We start from the raw sequence: 20,542 nt of genomic DNA on the forward strand, positions 1-20,542 counted from the left end.
AATCTGGAGTGACTTATATACAGTCTACCAAACACATCCAAATCATCAGAAATGGGCACATACATATGAAGGCCCCATGACAGCATGGGACAGGTGCACAATGGCACAAGCAAGCCATTATGTGTACATCCCATGCATACGGGAACATTTATTTTTAGGGGGCCAACTGTAAACTGTATTTCTCTTCTTTATAATAGGTCCATACTGTTTCTGAACCCCTGCCTCCAACAGAAGTCATCCAAATATTGGAGGCTTAAATTCTGCATGGAACACTTTGGATACTTCGCTGTTTTCATATCTTAAAATTCCCTCATTCAGAAGATTTTAAGATAAAAAAAAAACATTTGGTGAAAAAACATTTGGACAAAAAAAATTCTTTTTTAACAATCATTAACAGATTATAGTTTCCAGATCAAGGGAGAAAATACATTTGTTCTACTTTGGTGCTTAGATCTTTCATGAAGTAATGGGTTCAGTTCTGAGTGAACAGGGAAAATGGAGCAAATCCAGAACTGGTGCTGCATTCCTTAAAACCATAATCTTTGAGAAAAGTTTGGAGAAATTTGGAGCATTTGCCATAGAGGAAAGGCATGAGAGTCACACTCACATGGAACAGCGCACAGTTTTGTGTGATAAAATAAGTGTAATTTCCAGCTCCAGCAAGGTAGATTTCAACTCAGTATGAGGAAAACCTTAACAAACATGGATGTTTGAAAATAAATGTATCTCTCTTAATGAAAAGCTAAGGTCTCTGTCATGGGCTTCAGGGTCATGTGGGTGATTTTTTCCACAGCCAGGAAACATGAGGCTTCCTCAGGGTTTTGTATTCTTACTGGGATTGTTATATCCTATTACATTTTGCCCAGGTCACAGAAGAAATCACAGGCAGCTTATGAAAAGAATTGACAGCTGTGACAGACTTATGCAATCATAATTCTTATTTCTCAACCTATCACACTGTAGTGTTATAGTTTTCCACCCTCCTACTTTTCAGTGTTAGGTAGAACTAACTTTTCCCCAAAACTGACTTGCTTGCATAACTCAGTAGCCAGGCCTCTTCTCCTAGCCTTGGTTGGCTGCTGCCTTGAAGCTATTGCTCCAGCAAGGAAAGAGAACCTTAACCTTTGGGAAATTAGATCCTACTTACCATCCTCTATTCCAAGTCCTTTACTTCTGAATGACATTGAGGATGTTGCTAGCAAAGTGTCTGTGAAGGCTCACAGGGCTGAGAGGCAACCTACTGCCTTTTTAGGATATTAAAGTTAATTAGGCTATAAAAAAACTACTCAAAAATAATTTACTGTTTAAATTATATGCTCCCTTTCTCTAAGAATGGGAGAAAAAGCACAGTAGGTCAAAATCATTAGTAAGCTTTTAATTAATTATCTCCAGAAAATTTTAGTGAATAAGGTAGAAAATAAAAGTTTTCTATTCTAGCTTATAATGTTGACTATTTATATTAATGTCCACTCATGACTATCCAAGATTATGGTTACAGAACATGAGACAAGTTGAGGAAGGAACTAATCATTTAGCCCAAAACAGACCGTCCACAGTCCAGCCAGTTCTTACCATGGTGTTGGCAACTGAATAGTTCACATGGTGATGAGATGCTCTGAGTTTGGCTTGCAGGTGAGCAGGAGGATGAAAGTACTTGCATCTCTCCCGGAAGCATCGACCTCTGATGTAATCCATGCAGATCCTCACAGTGTTGTCACTCACATCAATCATGGAGACATTCACGGGGTGAGCATAGCGGCAGTCGTACTCACCACGGGTACAATTTCCACGCTGAAATTCGCGGCAGACCTTAAATAAGAAAAACAGTCCACATTGCATTGATACCTGGAAGGTGATAGCTTTTCTTTATTTTGCCAGTGAATGTAAGGGCAATAGTATACATTATCTTGTCATCTATTTAGGAAAAATCTAGACAATTGAAGGATAATGCAAAGTCATATTCACTATGAGACGTAACCACGGACAAAATTTCTATTCCTCAAGACAAAATTCCACTGTCCCCAAAGGAAAGTTGTTTGTTTTCCTTATGTTGGAATAAAAGTGCTTAAAAGTTGAAATTGCCTAAGTTGTTGAAAACCAATTTTTAATCCTCCACTTAATTCACAGTCTATAGCACGATGAGCTAAGTAAGTTTGCAAGAGAGGGTTATTTTCTCAAGGTCAGGAAGTCTTTCTTGCTCAGCAATGCAGCTTCCCACGGCAGACCTGTGGATAGCGACTGAGGTATATGTACAATCAGATTCCACTATGATACAATGGCAGGCAGTTAGGTCAGCCAGTGGAGCTGACTTTGTAAGAAATGGGCTCGTTACTTATTTCAGTTTGTGAAGAATGACGAGAGAAGACTGAAGGACTTATTAGATAAATCAAAAAAGCTGGTTGAAATTTCTTTTAGATTTTCTTTCCTTAGGGATTAGGGATATGTATTATCTAGTATGTCATTCTTAAAATTGAGAAAAGGTTTAGACACTCTGAGACTCATTTAAATTCTGCATTCATGGAGAATTAGTCTACTCTTTTCCAGTTTGATTTTTCTAGCAAGTAGAGACTCATCAGCAATACAGTAACCCCACTCTGTAAAGCTGGAGCTCACGTAAAAGGAACATTCCCACTATACTTCCCGTGCTCTAGCAAAGGAGATGCCCAGGCTGCAGCTGGGTACACTGAGACATCACTGGACACACTGGACACCTGAATCAATGCATTTCAAAACAGGGTATAATTGCAGTAGTGAAACATTGAATATTTCTCTTGAGTTATATGCCATAAGCCAAAAACTCAGGTGCACTTATTTTAAGTATTTAAAACATTGGGTTGTGAGAATGTTGCTTTTTGCATAAGGTTAATATTTGCCCTCTAGAAATTTATATATTTCTATGCAAATACCTCTAGTTTATCTGAACGCATCAGTTTTGGACTAGCAGCTCCTGGCAATGGGAGAGGCAGGTTTCCAGAACTCGGAACAGGTGCATTTGGTGGAAGTTCAGCAGGAACCAGACCCATCCCAGGATGAGGTAAGTAAGGATTGAAAGCCATGGCAGGATTAGCGGCAACTGATGGAGTCACAGGAAAAGAATTCTGTGCGTTCTAAAGAGGAAAAAAAAAGGTGTCAGAGGTAAATAGATTCTTTCTATTATGACACAAGGAGGCATCCTTTCAAAATGTCAAAGCCATATCAAAACTTACCACTGTTTCTTTTGATCTATTTTTTGTCTCAGGCTAATTTCCACATAGGAGTTGTTTTTAAACCAACACATTGTCTTTGAGTAACAGTTTACTGGTAAAGGGATAAAACAAGCCACACAACGTTAGCAGTCATGAATTAGCCAGCGAAAACTCATTAATGGAGTCTGTCTCAAATGCGTTTTTTCCAACACTTCCATTTTTACCTAAAAACCATGCCACCAATGATTTCATATATATGGGCCTTGTATCCCCAAGCAGGGCCTTGGCCGGCAGACGGCAACTTCTCCAGAAAGCCTGGTTTCCACACTCCTCCTCTTCCCGCTCACTGCCGCTTGGCTCCAAGGCTGCCTGTACTACCAGAGTTCCCACCTGCCTTACCAAACACTTGTTTTTCTTCTTGGCCCACTATCAGTTATGGGAGAAGATATAGCAAGGAGTGAGGAGGAAAGGGGTAGATTTAAAAACATGAGAGCTCTAATAACTTCTTGCAGTCTACCTAAAATGAGATTGGTATGGTCATTGTCATTTCTTTTTAAAGTAAAGGTTCTATTACACAAACTAATCTGCTTAGCTTTGTTTTTATCTAGGGGACCAGATGATATCCATGGTTCAAATGGAGGCCCTAAAAATGTTACAGGGATTCCTGTTATGCAGGAAGAAAATAAGGTAGGAGTATTACAAGGTTTATAAACTGGAGTGGAACTATAAAGAAAAGCCTTAGAATTGCAAAGGACTCTTACTGCTTTTTCTATTTTGTGAAAGTCCTGATCTCAAAGAGTTCAATATATGTATTGCCTTTATTATCTGTAACCACATAATGTGTCATTTTACTGTGCTGTTTTCCAGTTTGTTCCACATGTGGGTGTCTTTCCTTCTCAATGTAGTTGTAATTTCTGTTAGCTCTTTTGTCTCTTCTGTAGTACTCAATACTTACTGAATGACTGATCGATGGATATAGCCAATGATAAAATTTAAAGATAAATGTAAACATTTAATGAATAACAAATCATGATTAAATGTAGAACATTTCCAACAGGGACTCTGTAATGCAGCTAGTACATTATTGTGCAACTGGTAGTGTCTCACTGTATATTACTAATAGCATGTGTTCATGTTTTCTTTTTGTTTCTTTCACTAAAAAAAAAAAGTATCTGTTACACTGCAAAGCTGTACCCATACCTTCTGCTAAATGACATTAATGGGAATATCTCTATATACAAGTACAACGGGAGGCTGCGGAATGTGAAGTAAAGGGCAATGTGTATTCACCACCCCACCCACTAGTCGAACCTGAAATTTTCGCCAGCACAGCATTTCTGTGAAGCCCATTATAAACCTCATTTGACTTGGAAGGATAGGCTTTCCAATTAGCACTGCACTGTAGGTAAGTCTATCAAATTAGCTAATTGGCACATTAGGAAGGACAGCAAGAACCTGGCCCCTCAAAACTGGCAACACTCCCTAGGGTAAGTAGAGAAGGCATGGCAGTCAAGAGCTTTCAGAGGAAAGGGACAATGCCAGGTACCCGAACATGGAGCAGTCAGGGGAGGTGCTCTGAGGTCTGCAGACAAACAGCAGAGGGCGGACCCAGCCCAACTAGGCACTGTGATGTGGGAGGCCATAGGGACATGTGACACTTCTCACTGCATGACGTCTGAAGCTCCAGGAATTAGCTGATGTGATATTATTTTCTAGAATGAGATGCAAATCTCCTGGGAACAGCACACCAGGCATGCTTCAACGATAAAGCAGATGATCAATTTGATGATTCACTGTCTCAAAATCAGTAAGCCTCTCTAATGGCAAAAAACCCTTATTTGAACCATACAGTAGTACTTTGTTTTGCTCCTTTTTTTTCTCTGACTTCCATACTAAATTTCTCACTGAAGTCACCATCCCATTCTGCCGGATACCTTTTGCTTTTGCCTTTTACAGAAGTGAGAAGGACCATTATTACATTTTAAAACAACTATTGAATCAAAAGAAAGACCTGCAGGTGAGTGGATTTTCCAGATTAAAAAATATATTAATCACTAATAAATACTCATCAATTAATAATATTAAAGCCTAATGTATATGTTGTGAGCAGTGCTTCTTCTTTACGGTAGTTCTGAACTTCCATAATTTCTTTTCTTCTTTTTGGGGGGGAAGCTTTCCTAGTTAACTTCTGCTTTCTTTGGAATGCATTTTAACCTTCTTAGGTATGTTACATGCTCCATGGGTGAAAACAAGCTGTAAATTCAAACTCTTAAAAGGTGCAAGGGTCTTACTGAAAATCTTCAGATTGTTTTAAGGTTTTACCAACAACTACACTGTGCCATCTTCCGGTTTTAAAATGAGCATTACAGCTTTTATGACCATTACCTCCTCAAGTATATATAAATTTCATTTTATAACACTGTTTATTGAGAAGAAGCAAGTTCTTCTATTCCCAACCCTTGGGCATAGGCAGTAACTCCCAAGAGCTTATTTATCTTCAATGGACATTTCTGTTTTCTCACCATCACCTCTGCCCCAGGGTAACTACTCCATTTCATGAATTTGAACATTCAAGGCTTAGCTTTGGCTAACAGCCACCTGTTAAATCAAATGGCCTGCAAGCTTACACATTCAGCTTTAATAAGCAACTTTAATCCAGCCTATACCTACATTGCAGCTATTGATGTCAGTTGAGCTAACACGAACTGGATCTGTGAGGTAATCTTTATTTTAAAGAAAAAGGTCCTTAGAAGATTGAATCTGATTTCCCTTTATAGTCTGAAATGGTCTGGACACTTAAATATGTTTCAGATATTCACTTGAACCTCAATTGCTTACTAAATATTTGAAAACATGAAGATTTTCTTCCTAGAACCAGAGGTGTGAATTTTCATCTTTCTCCCAGTCTTATGAAACCACCAAGAATGGTGGAGACAACTGACTTTATGAAGAAGATCAGCTAGACAATTATTTACCCCGAATGCCTCCAGTAGTGTTAGCTCCTCAGGTAGGAATTCCCATGAATTCCCAGCGACTTGCACAGCAACTCAGGACCATCAGGACCTTAGGAAATGCCTCCTACAACTCAGTGAATTGTCACAGTGGCCCCAAATCATTTTCTGAGTCCTGGACTTCTGTGGCTCCTGTCCATGGAAAAATTCATGTGTGTTCCAAACATTGTATGTGATCTCAGGAGGTTCAAGGATCTTATGAAACTCACCGTGGAGGATTATGGACTACTTACTCTTCAAGAGCTTGTGTTTTAGGGCAAAGGCTGGCAAACTACAGCCCCTGAGCTAAATCTGGCCCACCCTGTTTTTGCATAGCCAGAATGGTAAAAATAGTTTCTACATTTTTAAATGGCTGAAAAAAGTAAAAGATGAATTTTGTAACACATGAAAATTATATGAAATTCATATTTCAGTGTCTATAAATAAATCCGACTGTGCTCATTAATAAGCGTGTAGTATAAAAAGCTACGGATTGGATGTTTTGTTGCCCTTGTCTAGCTTGGATTAATACTTAGTCTATAGGCACACACCTGATCATCTACATTTGCCCTCTTACAGCACTAAATTATGTTTTCTACCTTTATCTTGCATCTACCTACCACTTCAGCATTTTATTTAAAAAAATAATAATAATAATAAGGGAGAAATGTGGGATTCACATATAAATCAAGTATAAAAATCAAACGAATAATCATATTTGACCTGATTGTTTATAGTTCATGATGCGTGATCAAAACCGAAAGTTTCTGTGATGACTGCCCTTGCACTGTTCACCATGTAAGAACTTATTCACTATGTAAGAACTTGTTCACCATGTAAGAACTTGTTCGTTATGCTTCAGAAGATTGGAGACTGTTGAGAATTAGGCTTGGGGTTGATTAATGATTGTGCATTGAGTCCCCTATACAGAATTTTATTGTTGTTAATATCCATTTGATCAATAAATATGAGAGATGCCCTCTCAAAAAAAATAATAATAAAAATAAAAAGCTACGGATATTTGTTTTCTCTCTTGTTACAGAAGTACCTACATAATAGCCTCAACTTTGCCTCATGTCCCACAAAGCCTAAAATACATACTGTTTAGTCATTTACAGAAAAATTGGCTGACCATTGTTCTAGAGGATTCCAAAAATTAAGGTACTCCATTGATTTCTGGAGTAAAGTGCTAATTATATATAAATCTACTGATGAGAATTTAATACTTGCGGCAAGATTGCAAAGTTGAAAGGGCCTGGCTTTAGAAACCAACACTGAAGTATTCACTAAAATGTTCTTTTAAATAGTTACTAAACTTCGGGTTCTTAACTATTTGCATGTAAAGCAATGATTGCGCAGCAACTAGGAATGGGGAGATAGGCGGAATCCTGTAAAAGTAAAATTTTAGGACCCACTGTATCATTCTTAAAGGAATCTGAAGCACCTTGGAATAACAATACAATTTAATGAAAAACTATGTCTCAAAGAAATATGTCTAGTTTACACATACATTTTAGGAAATCTGACTTATTACATAAAATGGGCTATTCCTTAAGCTAGTATAAAGAAATATAAGTTAAATGTCATGCTAAATCAATCTTTGTGTCTCCCTAAGAACCTAGATCTATCCTTAGTTACTTCAGTAATACCCAAGGTCAGTTACAATTGTTGGTTGAACGCCAAATACTTTAAGTCACTTAGTCTAACCCTGGCCTTCCTTCCCTGAGCTCCTGCCCAGAGGTGGACGACTAACCATTTTCTTTTATAGGATGGTAAACATTTGGTAATAATTTGTTGACTTGATTTTAATACTAGAAAAGTAGCACTCTTAACTTTTATTAGCACTAGTAATACCTTAATTTTATTGCACATTTACAAGTATTTATATAGTATAAAAGGAAGCCACTTTCACCGTCACCATGTGTATTTCTATCCTTAGCTAGCCCCCAAACACACTGAAATCGGTAATTTTAGTTTCCGTCAGACTTACTAACTGTGCGCCTGGAGCAAGACTGAATGATCTTTGTTTCCCGATTTTTGCTTGGGCACCTCCACACTCTTTAAGTGATGTTCTATGGGGACTGAAGTGGCCCACATAACCTCCAGACCAGCAATTTGGTCCCTCAACAATTGAGAGTTAATTTTATAAAGAGATACAACCTGACAGTGGTGTTTATGTATTAATCATGCTTGTTAATGAATAAGTCACTGTGACCCAAGAGAGAGCTAAGAGAAAAATAAGTTCAAGGGTCAAAAGTGAATAACTGTCCTCACCGAGGCCTGGCTTTGCTGACCTTATTAATCACAGAAGTCTCCAAGTAAGAGGAAGCATTGACTGTACACAGGCTGGGGAAAGATTAACAGATTCTTGTGGGTCTAAAAAGTGAAAAGCATAGCACCCAAGGAAGGACAGATCAGGTTTGGATCCATCTGTATTTGGTGGAGGAGAGGTGGTAAAGTAGGCCAAGAGTTATAAGTGAGTACCCAAACACAGTGACACTGAATGAGTGCTAGAGGGAAGTGTGTGGCAAGAGGGCAAATCACTTCTTAGACGGGCAAGGCAATTTTGACTGTGTCCCTGAGAAGAGAACAAGGACCGAGCCGAAAATCATTTGCTGGTGAGCCACCATGTAGTAATAGTGACAATTCTTACTTTAGTGTTCTGCTAGGAAAGGAAAAGTATAAAAATAATCAGGTGGTTACTCAATTTTAACAAAGGATATGAAACAAAGTACAGATTGGGGCAGAAGGTGGCAAGAGCTGAGAAAAGCTAAGAACCCACAGGAAATCTGGAGGGTATAAACATGTCAGTGCAAGGCCAGGAGAAATGGATGCTAAAGAGTTATAATTATCAGAGGTTCAGCACACCATTAGCACCCAAACAATAATACTAATCAAAACAAACCTTGCATTGCTAATAGAAGGTTAACTCCATGGAGGAAAAAAGAAAAGCCCAAGGCTACAGAAATGTCAAGGGTCAGGTACACATCAGAAATTAAGGGGCTCGCAAAAACATTAATTCACCATCTTACTACTGTTCATCATACATTCCTAGAAGGTAGAGACTGTTGCTAGCTCATCTTTTTACCTCCCTCTTACCCTTTTAAATGCCTGGCAGAGAGTAGATGCTCAAGAAATACTTCCTGATTCAAGTGAAAAGGGATTCCTGAGCCATTGATTCCTTTAATGTTTACCAGTTCAAAAAATCCAGTTCAAAAATCCCAGCACAAAAGAAACAACTCAGGAATCAAAAGTAGTATCAGAGATTGAAGACATCCATCAGTTTTGCTCTCTGCTGAGGAAGACTTTCAGCAGAAGGCCACTTCCAAACTGTCTTTTGATATGTATATGAAATGTTTGATCAAACAGTATAAGCAGCACAGGGTATTTTATACACACAGACACATACGTATGTGTGCATTTCTTAATCAGAGGGGCTAAATCATCAGTACCAGAGAGTCCAATGAAGAGTTCTGAAAAATGGTTCAGTGATACGACAGACCAAAATTAGCAACTTCTTTATTACAAAATGTGTGGTTCCAGGGGTCTAGTGAATTACTAATATGACTGGTATCCACAGAATGGTTTAAGTGAGGAGACTAGGTAAAAAAGGGTTTGGAATATTTAGTAGATCCATAAGTATACTAAGGCAAATTCGGATTGTTTGGGGGACCACATAAGATGATTAGGTGCAGAGGGCAACCAAGGGTTTTATGCCAGGTCTCCAGATGGCGCTGTGACAGACTACTGGACTAGACTGATCTGAGCAAGGGGATGGTTTTGATAAAAAACCTATCACTCTTTAGAGGTGAGATTGTCAAGCTTTGGCTTTGTTTATTGTTGCTGTTTTGTTTCTCTTCGTCAGGGAAAAAGACTTTCACAGAGCCTCCTAAACTGAGTACCTTCATCTTACTTGAGATCAGCTAACAAGCAATTTTGAGGTAGCCGGCTACGGCTCAGACTGTGACCAAGAACAGGGAAGATCACAGGCCCACATGGTCTCATTAGCACCAGGCTGCAACCAACTGAGCCAACAAGCCCCAGAGGAGGACACAAAATGGGTGGAGGGGAGATTACGTTCAATTTATCCCACAGGAATATGTGAGGGAGGATAAAGATATAATGTTGAGATTTGCTACTATCAGAGAAACTGAAAAGATACTATATACAAATGCCCTCTGTTTGATTGCTAAAAGTGTAGCACTTTCATTTAAGGTTTGAAAAAAACAGATTTCATGTTGTATATTACCAGCTGGGGCAAGTCACTAAACATACCGCAGGTGTAATTTCTTGTGTTTTACTGTAAAGGGAGCTTTGAGCTGTGTGACACACATAGTGTCCTGGGGCAAGGACCTGAATAACTAACTACTCTACTTTGGCCCAGTAATTGCAATCAGGAGCAGACCCAGAATCTGTGGGGCCTGAAGTTTTAGGCAGTTGGGTCAGGGGCAGGGGGCCTGAAGGACAAAGAACACAAAAAATATATTGTGCAAAATTTACAAACTCATTTTAAGTACATTGTTAGGGCTCCTCCCAGGGCCTTGCAAGGAAACCATGTAGATGAGGGGCCCTGAGCCTTCACTAACCTCAAGGTAAGTCTACCCCTGAGAACAAGTCGTTGAACAAATATATAATGTAAGGTTCAGTTGCTATATCTAAAGGCAAAATGTTGCCTACTCTTTTAGAAAACTTAGCAAAATCCGGATGAAATTTTGCACTGGTAACATGGTATCACTCCGGGCATTCTTGTGATATGATGTGGTCAACTTCAGTCAATGCAGAACTTCACATGACAGTCATAATTATACTAAGAGCATATTAACGTTATAATTACATAATGCCTGTTGTTTACTGACTTGAACATTTTGCAAATCGCTTTACAAAGCATTTAATGTCACCTCATTGAGATGAAAGAGCTAAATGTCATCATTTATCATTTCAAGAGTAGGTAAACTAAGAATCCCACAGAAGACCCTTCATTAAAATTTCTATACAAGACCTAGTTTCCTTTTCCATTAAATCTACAAAATGTCACCTTTTTCATGATAATTTTTAATAAAAGATCCATGACAATGGGGAGATAGCAAAAATACTTAAGTCAATAAAGTTTATGTGAACTGGAAATATTGTAACTCTGACGTGAATATGCAAAAGTATAAAGTGTCTTGGTGAGGGAAGGATATTATCCTTTTGTCTTTACTAAATCATTTAACTACTTAACATTTTCAAAAATTAAAAAGGAAATCAATAGTTTGCAATTTTACTCCTATTCACTGAAAACTGTCCTAGAGTAATAAAATACCTTTAGCTCCCATTTCAAAGATGAAAAACATTAAAAACATTGGAGTCTAAAAATAATATTATACATTAATTAGTATATCTCTTTTCTTCCTATCTACTGGGACTTCCTGTTTTTTCCCCTTTTGACTCCAAAGTGTTACATCACCTTCATTCCTTACTATTATCAATGTCAGATAAACATATAAGTTTGTTTTATGGGAAATGTTTTCAGTAAGTAGAATTACAAAAATGACATGAAAAAGTGGGGAGGGTCCAGACAGACATCAGATAATTGTAGCTCCAATAAAGGAAAAGCCTGCAGTGGGACCCATGTTTATAGCCTCTGTGGTTTGAAATGCCATAATTTGGCCAAGAGAATGCAAGCCATGAGAAACAGAGCAGACCAGAGGACTCGGCACACCTGAATGGCTGAGCGAAATGTGCTGGGCCGATAATATCTAAATATATCATCAGGTGAATACACTTGACTGGGTCAAGTTCAACTGTGTGGAAAGAACAACTTCCATATGAATTACCATTCAGAGAAAAACTAAAAGAATTTACTAGATAGGGACAGATCTAGATTATGAAAAATGTTTTAATCAGAAATATTTTTCATAGCCTTATAATGTCACATCCACCTTATATACACATACGTAACATTCAGAAGCAAAAAACCTTACTCCCCATAATGAACACTCCTAGTTGTGAAACTGACCTTTTAAAACATTAGCTTTGCTTGGGGGTAGTCCAGTGTATCTGCTTTCCCTAAAATTCTTCTGCAGTGCTCAGTTTGCCTCCTAATTATGCCAAGGGGAACTCTTAAACTTAGACTTTTTTGCTGTGAACATCAGAAACTATCTAAAACTGAGTTGAAAAATATCAGGGACCCACCCCCTCTGTCTCACTTGCTAAATTTACTCAATAAAGCTAACAAAAGCTTTCAGTGGTGGAATTTTATACTCACAAATGCCAATCCAGACCCATTAAATAGAGTGAACAAACCTATCTGCTACAGCAAGCATTCCACCCAAATTAACTTTTATTCATTGTTCAGTCACACTGAACAGAATCACTTCTCTAGCTACCATCCCCTTTAAGATGACATTCCCTTTATCTGGAGGCTCATAACAAGCAAACCATACTCAATTTTCCAAAAGCAGATGTGCTCTTCTGGTATCCTAGAAACAGATCCAAGTATGCTTTGTGGAAAGACCTGAAGTTCAAGCCAGGGATACCAATTGGTCTTAATATCAGGACTGGAAATTTAAACAGAAGCATGTCTGTTTTAGGGAAAATAATCAGATTATCAGGGTAGACATAGTGGTTAAAGGGAGAGAGACTTGTTTGGGGAGAAGAGGAACCAGAAAAATTAAAGAAAATCATGTTACTCCCATAGTAATATCAAGATCTATAATAAAGAGCCTTTCTTCCAAATCCGACTGGCCAATGTCACTTAAAATTGCCCACACTAGCTCCATTACAGCACACTCACAAAGAAGCTTTTGAAACCACAAAAGAGGGTAATATCAACCATCTCAGGGTTAGTTTTTTATATGCATAATAATTGCAGAAATTAACCTTGTATTGGTTTATCACATCACAACAGCTATTGTTAAATAATCTACAAGGTAGAAAAGCAATGTCCAATTGTTCCCTGGGGTATTCTAAGTAATGTCTTGTATCTTGTGATATTCTATAAAATAACTTGTACTCCTGTGAGTCATATCAATCATGTTCTTCTGCCTCCTGAAATCTGAAATTACACTCATTGAAGAAAAAAGGGAAATGTATTCTATTATAGAAAGCATGGAGGATCAAATTAGAAAGCATAAGAGGCCAGAAAACTCAATGGATTTCTTACTGGACTCTAAAAAGCCACTCCTTATTCTCCAATGCGAGCCAGCACAATCAATAATGCATGGAGGGTTGAGACGTGGAATGGACAGACTCTACTGGAGGCTGAATAGAAGATGAATAGTCCGCCTTCTGTCTTTACCCCTATGTTACCTCAGGCCTTGCTCTCTGATTCCCTGAAACAGGATATTTGATTGATGCTCTGATGCTGTCCCTTGACCTATGAAAAAATATATGCTCCAGCTCTATGGGAAATGCCAGGCTCAGGTGGGTGATGAAGTCTAGTGCTTATTCTTTGCTCAATCTGAAACCAAGACATCCTACAAGAGGCCCAGCGTAGCAATGGTGGGCGACAAGCTCCCATGCTTAATTCTCTATTCACTCCCATTCTCTGTACTCAGCAAGCACACTCATTTCTCTGTGGCTTTGTTCATACTATTCTCAGTATACAGAACACTTTCACTTCCCTACCCGTTTAGAAGAAGGGAGGAACTGAAATCTAAGGAAAGAGTTTGAAGAAGTAGTTCAACCAGTACGGAGTATTACTAAGTTCAACTAGACCTTAGTATTACTAAAGGTCAAAGAGGAGCTCTAAGGAGCTCACTGGTAACCTTCTGGGAACTCATTTATCAATGTAGTAAATCAACACTGAATTCCAAGGCAAATGTTTTTGGTGAACTAATAGTATAGGACATGAAATCTATTTGTTTACTTAAATCTGTCTAGTCATTCTGAAGAAAAGTATTGTGGTACAAAATTTTAGTGGCTCATCAACGCCCCTACCACCTGTTTTTTGCATTATCTATAAAGCTGTACCAGTTAAAGTGTACCTTAGCTACATAGATCTTGAATTCTAAGAATCAATTTTATGAGCTGGGTTTTGTGGAAAGTAGACTGACCTACCCCCACATTTTCACTAAATAGTATATACTATACTATATAGCATCTAAATATTATATACTATATAGCATCTAAATGCTGTCTGTATCTTCTCAGCTTTCACTGTGATTACTACATAGTCACTGATGAAACAGGTAACAAAGATAACATAACTCTTTCAAATTAGTATCTTGATAATGGTCTGAAGGAATCTTGATAATGCTTTAAAGGAAGTAGGCCAGCTGGGATTACAGTGAGACACCACTGAACTGATTTGAGATCTGGAAGAACTCAGTAGAAATGGGAGAGTTTTCAGTTTCCCCTTAAAGGTCTATGACCAAACTGCAACTTTATATTTTAACATATCAGGACAAGGTAAATTCTCAACAGGACAAAGGCCCTTTTTAAAGGATCTATTTAAATTCCCTGATCCACAAAAATAGTAGACACTGGTCTGGAATGACACCAAAATCTTATTAATTTCTGCAAAGGGAAACTCCGTGGCTAGGTTAAGTTAAAACTGTCATCAAATACATGGACCATATTCCTCAAGACAGTCAAGGTCCTGGGAAACAGGGAAAAACTGAGAAGTGGTCACAGACCAGAGGAGAGTGGGGAGACAGGATTCAAATAAATGCCCTTGGGTACCCTGGTTTGGACACTGGAACAGAAACAGTACCCTAGTGGAAAAACTGGTGAAGTCTGAATGAAGCCTGGAGTTTAGTTAATAGTGACATGTACATGTTAACAGTAATGGGTACATGTCTGTTTCTCAGTCTTGACAAATATACCATGGAAATAGAAGATAATAACAGTGGGGGAAATTCAGCGAGTGGTAAGATGGGGTCTCTCTGCAGCATCTTTGCAGCCTTTCTGTAAACCTAGAATTATTTCAAAATAAGTCTTCTACTTTAAACTAGTATTTTTAAAAATGAACAGAACCACCATCAAAGAGCAAGGAAATTTGTTTGAATTAACATCCTAGGATTCAAAGGTTTACATGTAATAATAATCAGACCTCCTCATCTTAATTATTTTATTAATTTTCTTCTATAAACTGAATTTATGGTTAAAGCAACCCATATTTTAAATTCAGTACACCTGGACTGCTCCCTTCAGATGCACAACTTCGTCATGTCAATTAACATATTAGCTTGCATCCTAAATCCTTCTGTTACTAACTCCTGAAGGCCTTGCAAGGTTATTCCAATGTAATTATATATATTTAAAGAAAAAGACACACATACGCAATTTTTCAAAGACAGAGCTGTGACTTACAAGTGATGGCATCTGAGCATTTTGGAGCATATACTGCAACTGCTGGGCAAACATGGCTGCGGCTTTATTCCGTTGAATCAGACTGTTCTGTCCATTAATTTCCAGCTGCTTTTTTAAATGTGGAGGGGGGTGAAAGTACTTGCACTTCTTTCTAGCACACCGACCCTAAAAAATAGGGAATTAAATGAATCTGCATTAATACTTTAAAAAATCTGGTTTGGCTAAGAAAATAATAAAAGGTTATCAGCCTCTTAGCATGTGAAAAGTACTGTAATAAATACTTGTACATGAATAAACTTATTTAGTCTTCGCACCAGCCATCTAAGATTGATACTCTCATAATCTTCACCTTCCAGATAAGGAAACTGAGAGTAAGAGAGGTTGACACATCTAGTTTATTCTGGGCAATTTCTTTGCCCAGAATAAACATACTGAAACATACTGAAATCATGGACATTGTGTTACTCAAAGAATAAATATACTTGGCAACTACATTATTTTTTAGGGTCCAGGGGCAACGGCCCAAGATCACCTGGACAATTGAGACCAAAGCATATTTTGGAGTCTCAACAGTCTGAATGTTTCATTGATGGTTTTGGCATTTCCAGACAGGAGAATGTGTCAGTCCTGGGGAATCAAACATGCCTTTGGTGTTGCCTAAATGCTGACCTGGCTTCTAATTACGGTGTTTACTATGTGGTAGCAAAGGATGTCAGTGGACAGGTTTTTATCACATTGCAAATGTGACGTGTTGTGTCTGTTCCACTCACAGCACTATACAAATCAGCTCATGGTTCTCTCATTTGGATTAGCAGATCCACTATAATCTTTTCAAGACAAGCCCAACTGCAAGCAATTCTTCTTCCCAAAGATGCTAAGACTCTTTACAGTGCATGAGTTTATTGGAGAGTAGGAGGGAGGAGATAAAAAGCAACCTTTTTTTTTCTGAACCCAAGAGTGCAAGTTGCTAAGCCACCTGAATTCACAGGAGAAAATGAGTTAGTTCATCAAGTGTTTTCAAAACACACTATGAATTTTCATTACTTATGACTCCTAAATGGTTTACACAATCACTTCTCCATATTTCAGTCTTTTGTTATTAAGGCATTCCTATAATTTCACTGAGAATCAAGGTGTGTCCTTCAAAACTTACAGAACCATATGTAATACAAAACCAAATGCACTGTGAAGTTCTTTTTTAAATATTAGATCACTGGGACAAGTGGCTCAATTATTTCACCTCTGGTGGCAAGAAGCTGAGTATAACTTAAAACATAGCTTGAAAAACTAAAGAAGACACCATTGTTTTCTGTCAGGTTTGTCCTTCCATTTCTCCCATTGATCAATTTATTTTCAATCAAATTCAGTGATTTATCAAATCAAGTAGTATCTTAGTTTCAATGAACCATTACATGTCTCTGCAAATCCTGGAACAGGAAGAATTATTGTTGGTAAGAGTTGAGAATGGCATTAACCCAACCTTCCTGAATTCATAAAAGTAGCCTAGGATTAGCAGAATAATTTCAGTACATGTAAGGACTGTCAGGAAATCCTTACATATGTGCAAAAAATCACAACACTGGAGGGCTTTTTCCCCTATTAATGTGCTCCCTAAGAGAAAACAGAAACTTCTTTCCACACGTACCACAACCTGCACCAAGGCAGACAGTCACAAGGATTTTAGTCCCTGGATTCTCCACCATCCGCTCAGCATAACCGAGGTTATCTGGCTCAGAATTAACAGCCCCAGGAGAATCAGTGACCCCTGGTGGCTTCCACAGCCAGGCATGCTAGTATATAATTCCGGGTTGCTTTTCTTCCTCCCACACCTCAACAATTAATATATTCTCCAAGAGTCCATCCCAAATCCTCTGCTCTCCTCTCCAATCTCTATTCCCTGTGGAAATTAGGTTCTTGTAAAGTTTCATCTATTACTGCAATTGCTCAGATCTTAAATCTCTCTCTCTGTCTCTGACCCCTCAGCCCTCTTCTGAATTTCAATCCTTTTTATCACTAACTGCAGCTCTCTTTGGAAATCCTGCCCCCTAAAACCAGTTCTAGAGAAATTACTCCTGACCTTCCTTCTCCTTAGACTACTCTTCTTCTTCCTGTATACTCACATTTAGGACCACTGCTCCAATTCCCATGCTTTGGGACAGTTACACAGCAGCAGTGAAAAAAAGAAATGAGGAACTCGGTGAGCAGGACTACTTTAGCACTACAAATCCACCTTGGTAGCTTCCCCAGACCAGTGGCAAACACAGCCAGAGACTTTTGTGCAGAACACAATTTGTTAACCCCTTCTACAGAAAGGTGTATAGTGAAAGTTGTCCCTTACATTCCAAACAATAGATTGGTTTTTTTAAAAAAAAGGAAAAGGGAGGAGCCAAGATGGTGGTGTGAGTAGCTCAGCAGAAATCTCCTCCCAAAAACATATATATTTTTTGAAAATACAACAAATACAACTATTCCTAAAAGAGACACCAGTGGATATAGTATACAACAGCCAGGATACATCTACATCTGCAAGAACTCAGCATCACATGAAGGGAGTAAGATACAAGCCGTGGCCTGGCAGGACTCGAGTACTCCCCTACCCCAGCACCCCAGCGGGAAGAAAGGAGTCAGAGCGGGGAGGGAGTGAAAGCCCAGGACTGCTAAACAACCAGCTCTAGAAATCCGCACCTGGAGCGCAGATACAAGGTGTACAGGGTGCTGGATATTAGAGAAACGGAAAAGCAAAACCTGTGGGCAGGTCCCCGCAACTGGCGCCCCTGAGACAAAAGAAATGCGAGTGCTTTCTGCAAGTCTTAAAGGGACAGGGACCTCACAGCTGGATGAAATCATCCTGGCACACACAGCCCAGTACGTGGGAATCCCGGGGAACTCTAGGCGACCTAACCCCCTGGGCGGCAGTGCAGCTCTGAAGCCCCTCATGGTGATAAGCAGCCTGCCAGTTGTTCTCCCAACTGTCACAGACCCTGACACACCGGCCCAGTAGCAGGAGAGCGGCTGCACGCACTGGAGGCAGAGGCGCCAGAAGGGCCCAGGGGAGGCCCATGCAAGCCAGCGGTGGGGGTGCAAGAAGGGCCTGGGAGCGATCCATGTGAGCCTGCGGCGGCAGCGACAGAGTGGCCCAGGAGCAGCCCGCTGGAGCTGCCGCGCCCCCACCAGCTGCCAAGAATCTCAGCCCGGCACACAGCCGCCCCGGACAGACCCAAAGGCTGCAGCCAGCAAACAGCTGCCCAGCGGGGGTGCCGCTTTTGCAGGAGAGCACACCCGGCGTGCCTGCCAATCCCCACAGGGCTCTGCACTACTCTGATGGAGACCCCACCCACAGTAGCTTAGGGAATTAACCCGGAGGCTGCTCCAGGAGTGCAGGTAACCAACACAGGCAGTGGAGAAGGGCAAGGCAACCAGCAAGCAGGAAAGGACTTTCTTCTCCCAGCTGACACATGCGCTACCTGCCTACAGCTACCTCCATCACCATGAAAAGGCAGAAGAATTTGGTCCAGTCCAAAATTACCCATACACCCCCTGAGAGAGGGCCTGGGGAGATAGACTTAACCAATCTCCCCAAAAAAGAATTCAAAATAAAGGTCATAACCATGCTGATGGATCTGCAGAGAAATATGCAAGAGCTACAGGAGCAAGTACAGAGGAAGAATACAGAAATAAAACAATATCTGGAAGGACTTAAGAGAAGACTGGATGAGGTGCAAGAGGCTGTTAATGGAATAGAAATCAGAGAACAGGAACAGAGAGAAGCTGATGCACAGAGAGATAAAAGGATCTCCAGGAATGAAAGAATATGAAGAGAACTGTGTGACCAATCCAAACATAACAATATTCACATTATAGGGGTACTAGAAAAAGAAGAGAGAGAAAAGGTGATAGAAAGTGTCTTTGAAGAAATAATTGCTGAAAACTTCCCCAAACTGGGGGAGGAAAGAGTCACCAGACCATGGAGACCCACAGAACTCCCAACACAAGGGACCCAAGGAGGACAACAAACAGACATATAATAATTAAAATAGCAAAGATCAAACACAAGGACAGAGTATTAAAGGCAGCCAGAGAGAGAAAAAAGGTCACCTACAAAGGAAAACCCATCAGAATATCATCAGACTTCTCAAAAGAAACCTTACAGGCCAGAAGAGAATGGCATGATATATTTAAGGCAATGAAACAGAAGGGCCTTGAACCAAGAATACTGTATCCAGCACGATTATCATTTAAATATGAAGGAGGGATTAAACAATTCACAGACAACCAAAAGTAGAGGGAATTTGCCTCCCACAAATTACCTCTACAGTGTATTTTAAAGGGACTGTTATAGATGGAAGCACTCCTAAGGCTAAATAGGTGTCACCAGAGAAAATAAAATCACACCAAAGAAAGTAGACCAACCAAATACTAACCAAAGGCAAAAAATAGAATCAACTACTCACAAAAGCAGTCAAAGGAAACCAAAAGAGTACAGAACAAAAGACCTAACGTACAAAGAATGGAGGAGGAGGAATAAGAAGGGAGAGAAATAAAGAATCATCAGACTGTGTTTATAATAGCTTAATTAAGAGAGATTAAGTTAGACGGCTAGATAATAAAGAAGCTACCCTTGAACCTCTGGTAACCATGAATCTAAAGCCTGCAATGGCAATAAGTACATATCTTTCAATAAACACCCTAAATGTAAATGGACTGAATGCACCAATCAAAAGACACAGAGTAACAGAATGGATAAAAAAGCAAGACCCATCTATATGCTGCTTACAAGAGACTCACCTCAAATGCAAAGACATACATAGACTAAAAGTCAAGGGATGGAAAAAGATATTTCAGGCAAACAATAGGGAGAAAAAAGCAGGTGTTCCAGTACTTGTATCAGACAAAATAGACTACAAAACAAAGAAAGTAACAAGAGATAAAGGACATTACATAATGATAAAGGGCTCAGTCCAACAAGACGATACAACCATTATAAATATATATGCACCCAACACAGGAGCACTGACATATGTGAAACAAATACTAACAGAATTAAAGGAGGAAATAGAATGCAATGCATAAGTT

General features: G+C 39.3%; 1 protein-coding gene across 12 annotated transcripts in view; it reads right to left on the reverse strand.

The window, feature by feature from the left end:
* MBNL3 (muscleblind like splicing regulator 3) overlaps positions 1-20,542 on the reverse strand; it is a 129,259-nt gene that overhangs the window by 24,983 nt on the left and 83,734 nt on the right. For all 12 annotated transcript variants that reach the window (XR_008995005.1, XM_057495258.1, XM_057495251.1 and 9 more), the window contains exons 4-6: positions 15,470-15,634; positions 2,907-3,107; positions 1,573-1,809 (exon numbers count right to left, since the gene is read on the reverse strand). Coding sequence is in view for 11 of the 12 variants with exons in the window: in XM_057495258.1 (XP_057351241.1) it covers positions 1,573-1,809; positions 2,907-3,107; positions 15,470-15,634 (603 nt within the window). In the remaining variant the exon portion in view is untranslated. The remainder of the gene's footprint in view (positions 1-1,572; positions 1,810-2,906; positions 3,108-15,469; positions 15,635-20,542) is intronic.

The sequence above is a fragment of the Manis pentadactyla genome, chromosome X (genome assembly GCF_030020395.1).
Source record: "Manis pentadactyla isolate mManPen7 chromosome X, mManPen7.hap1, whole genome shotgun sequence".
NCBI lineage: Eukaryota > Metazoa > Chordata > Mammalia > Pholidota > Manidae > Manis > Manis pentadactyla.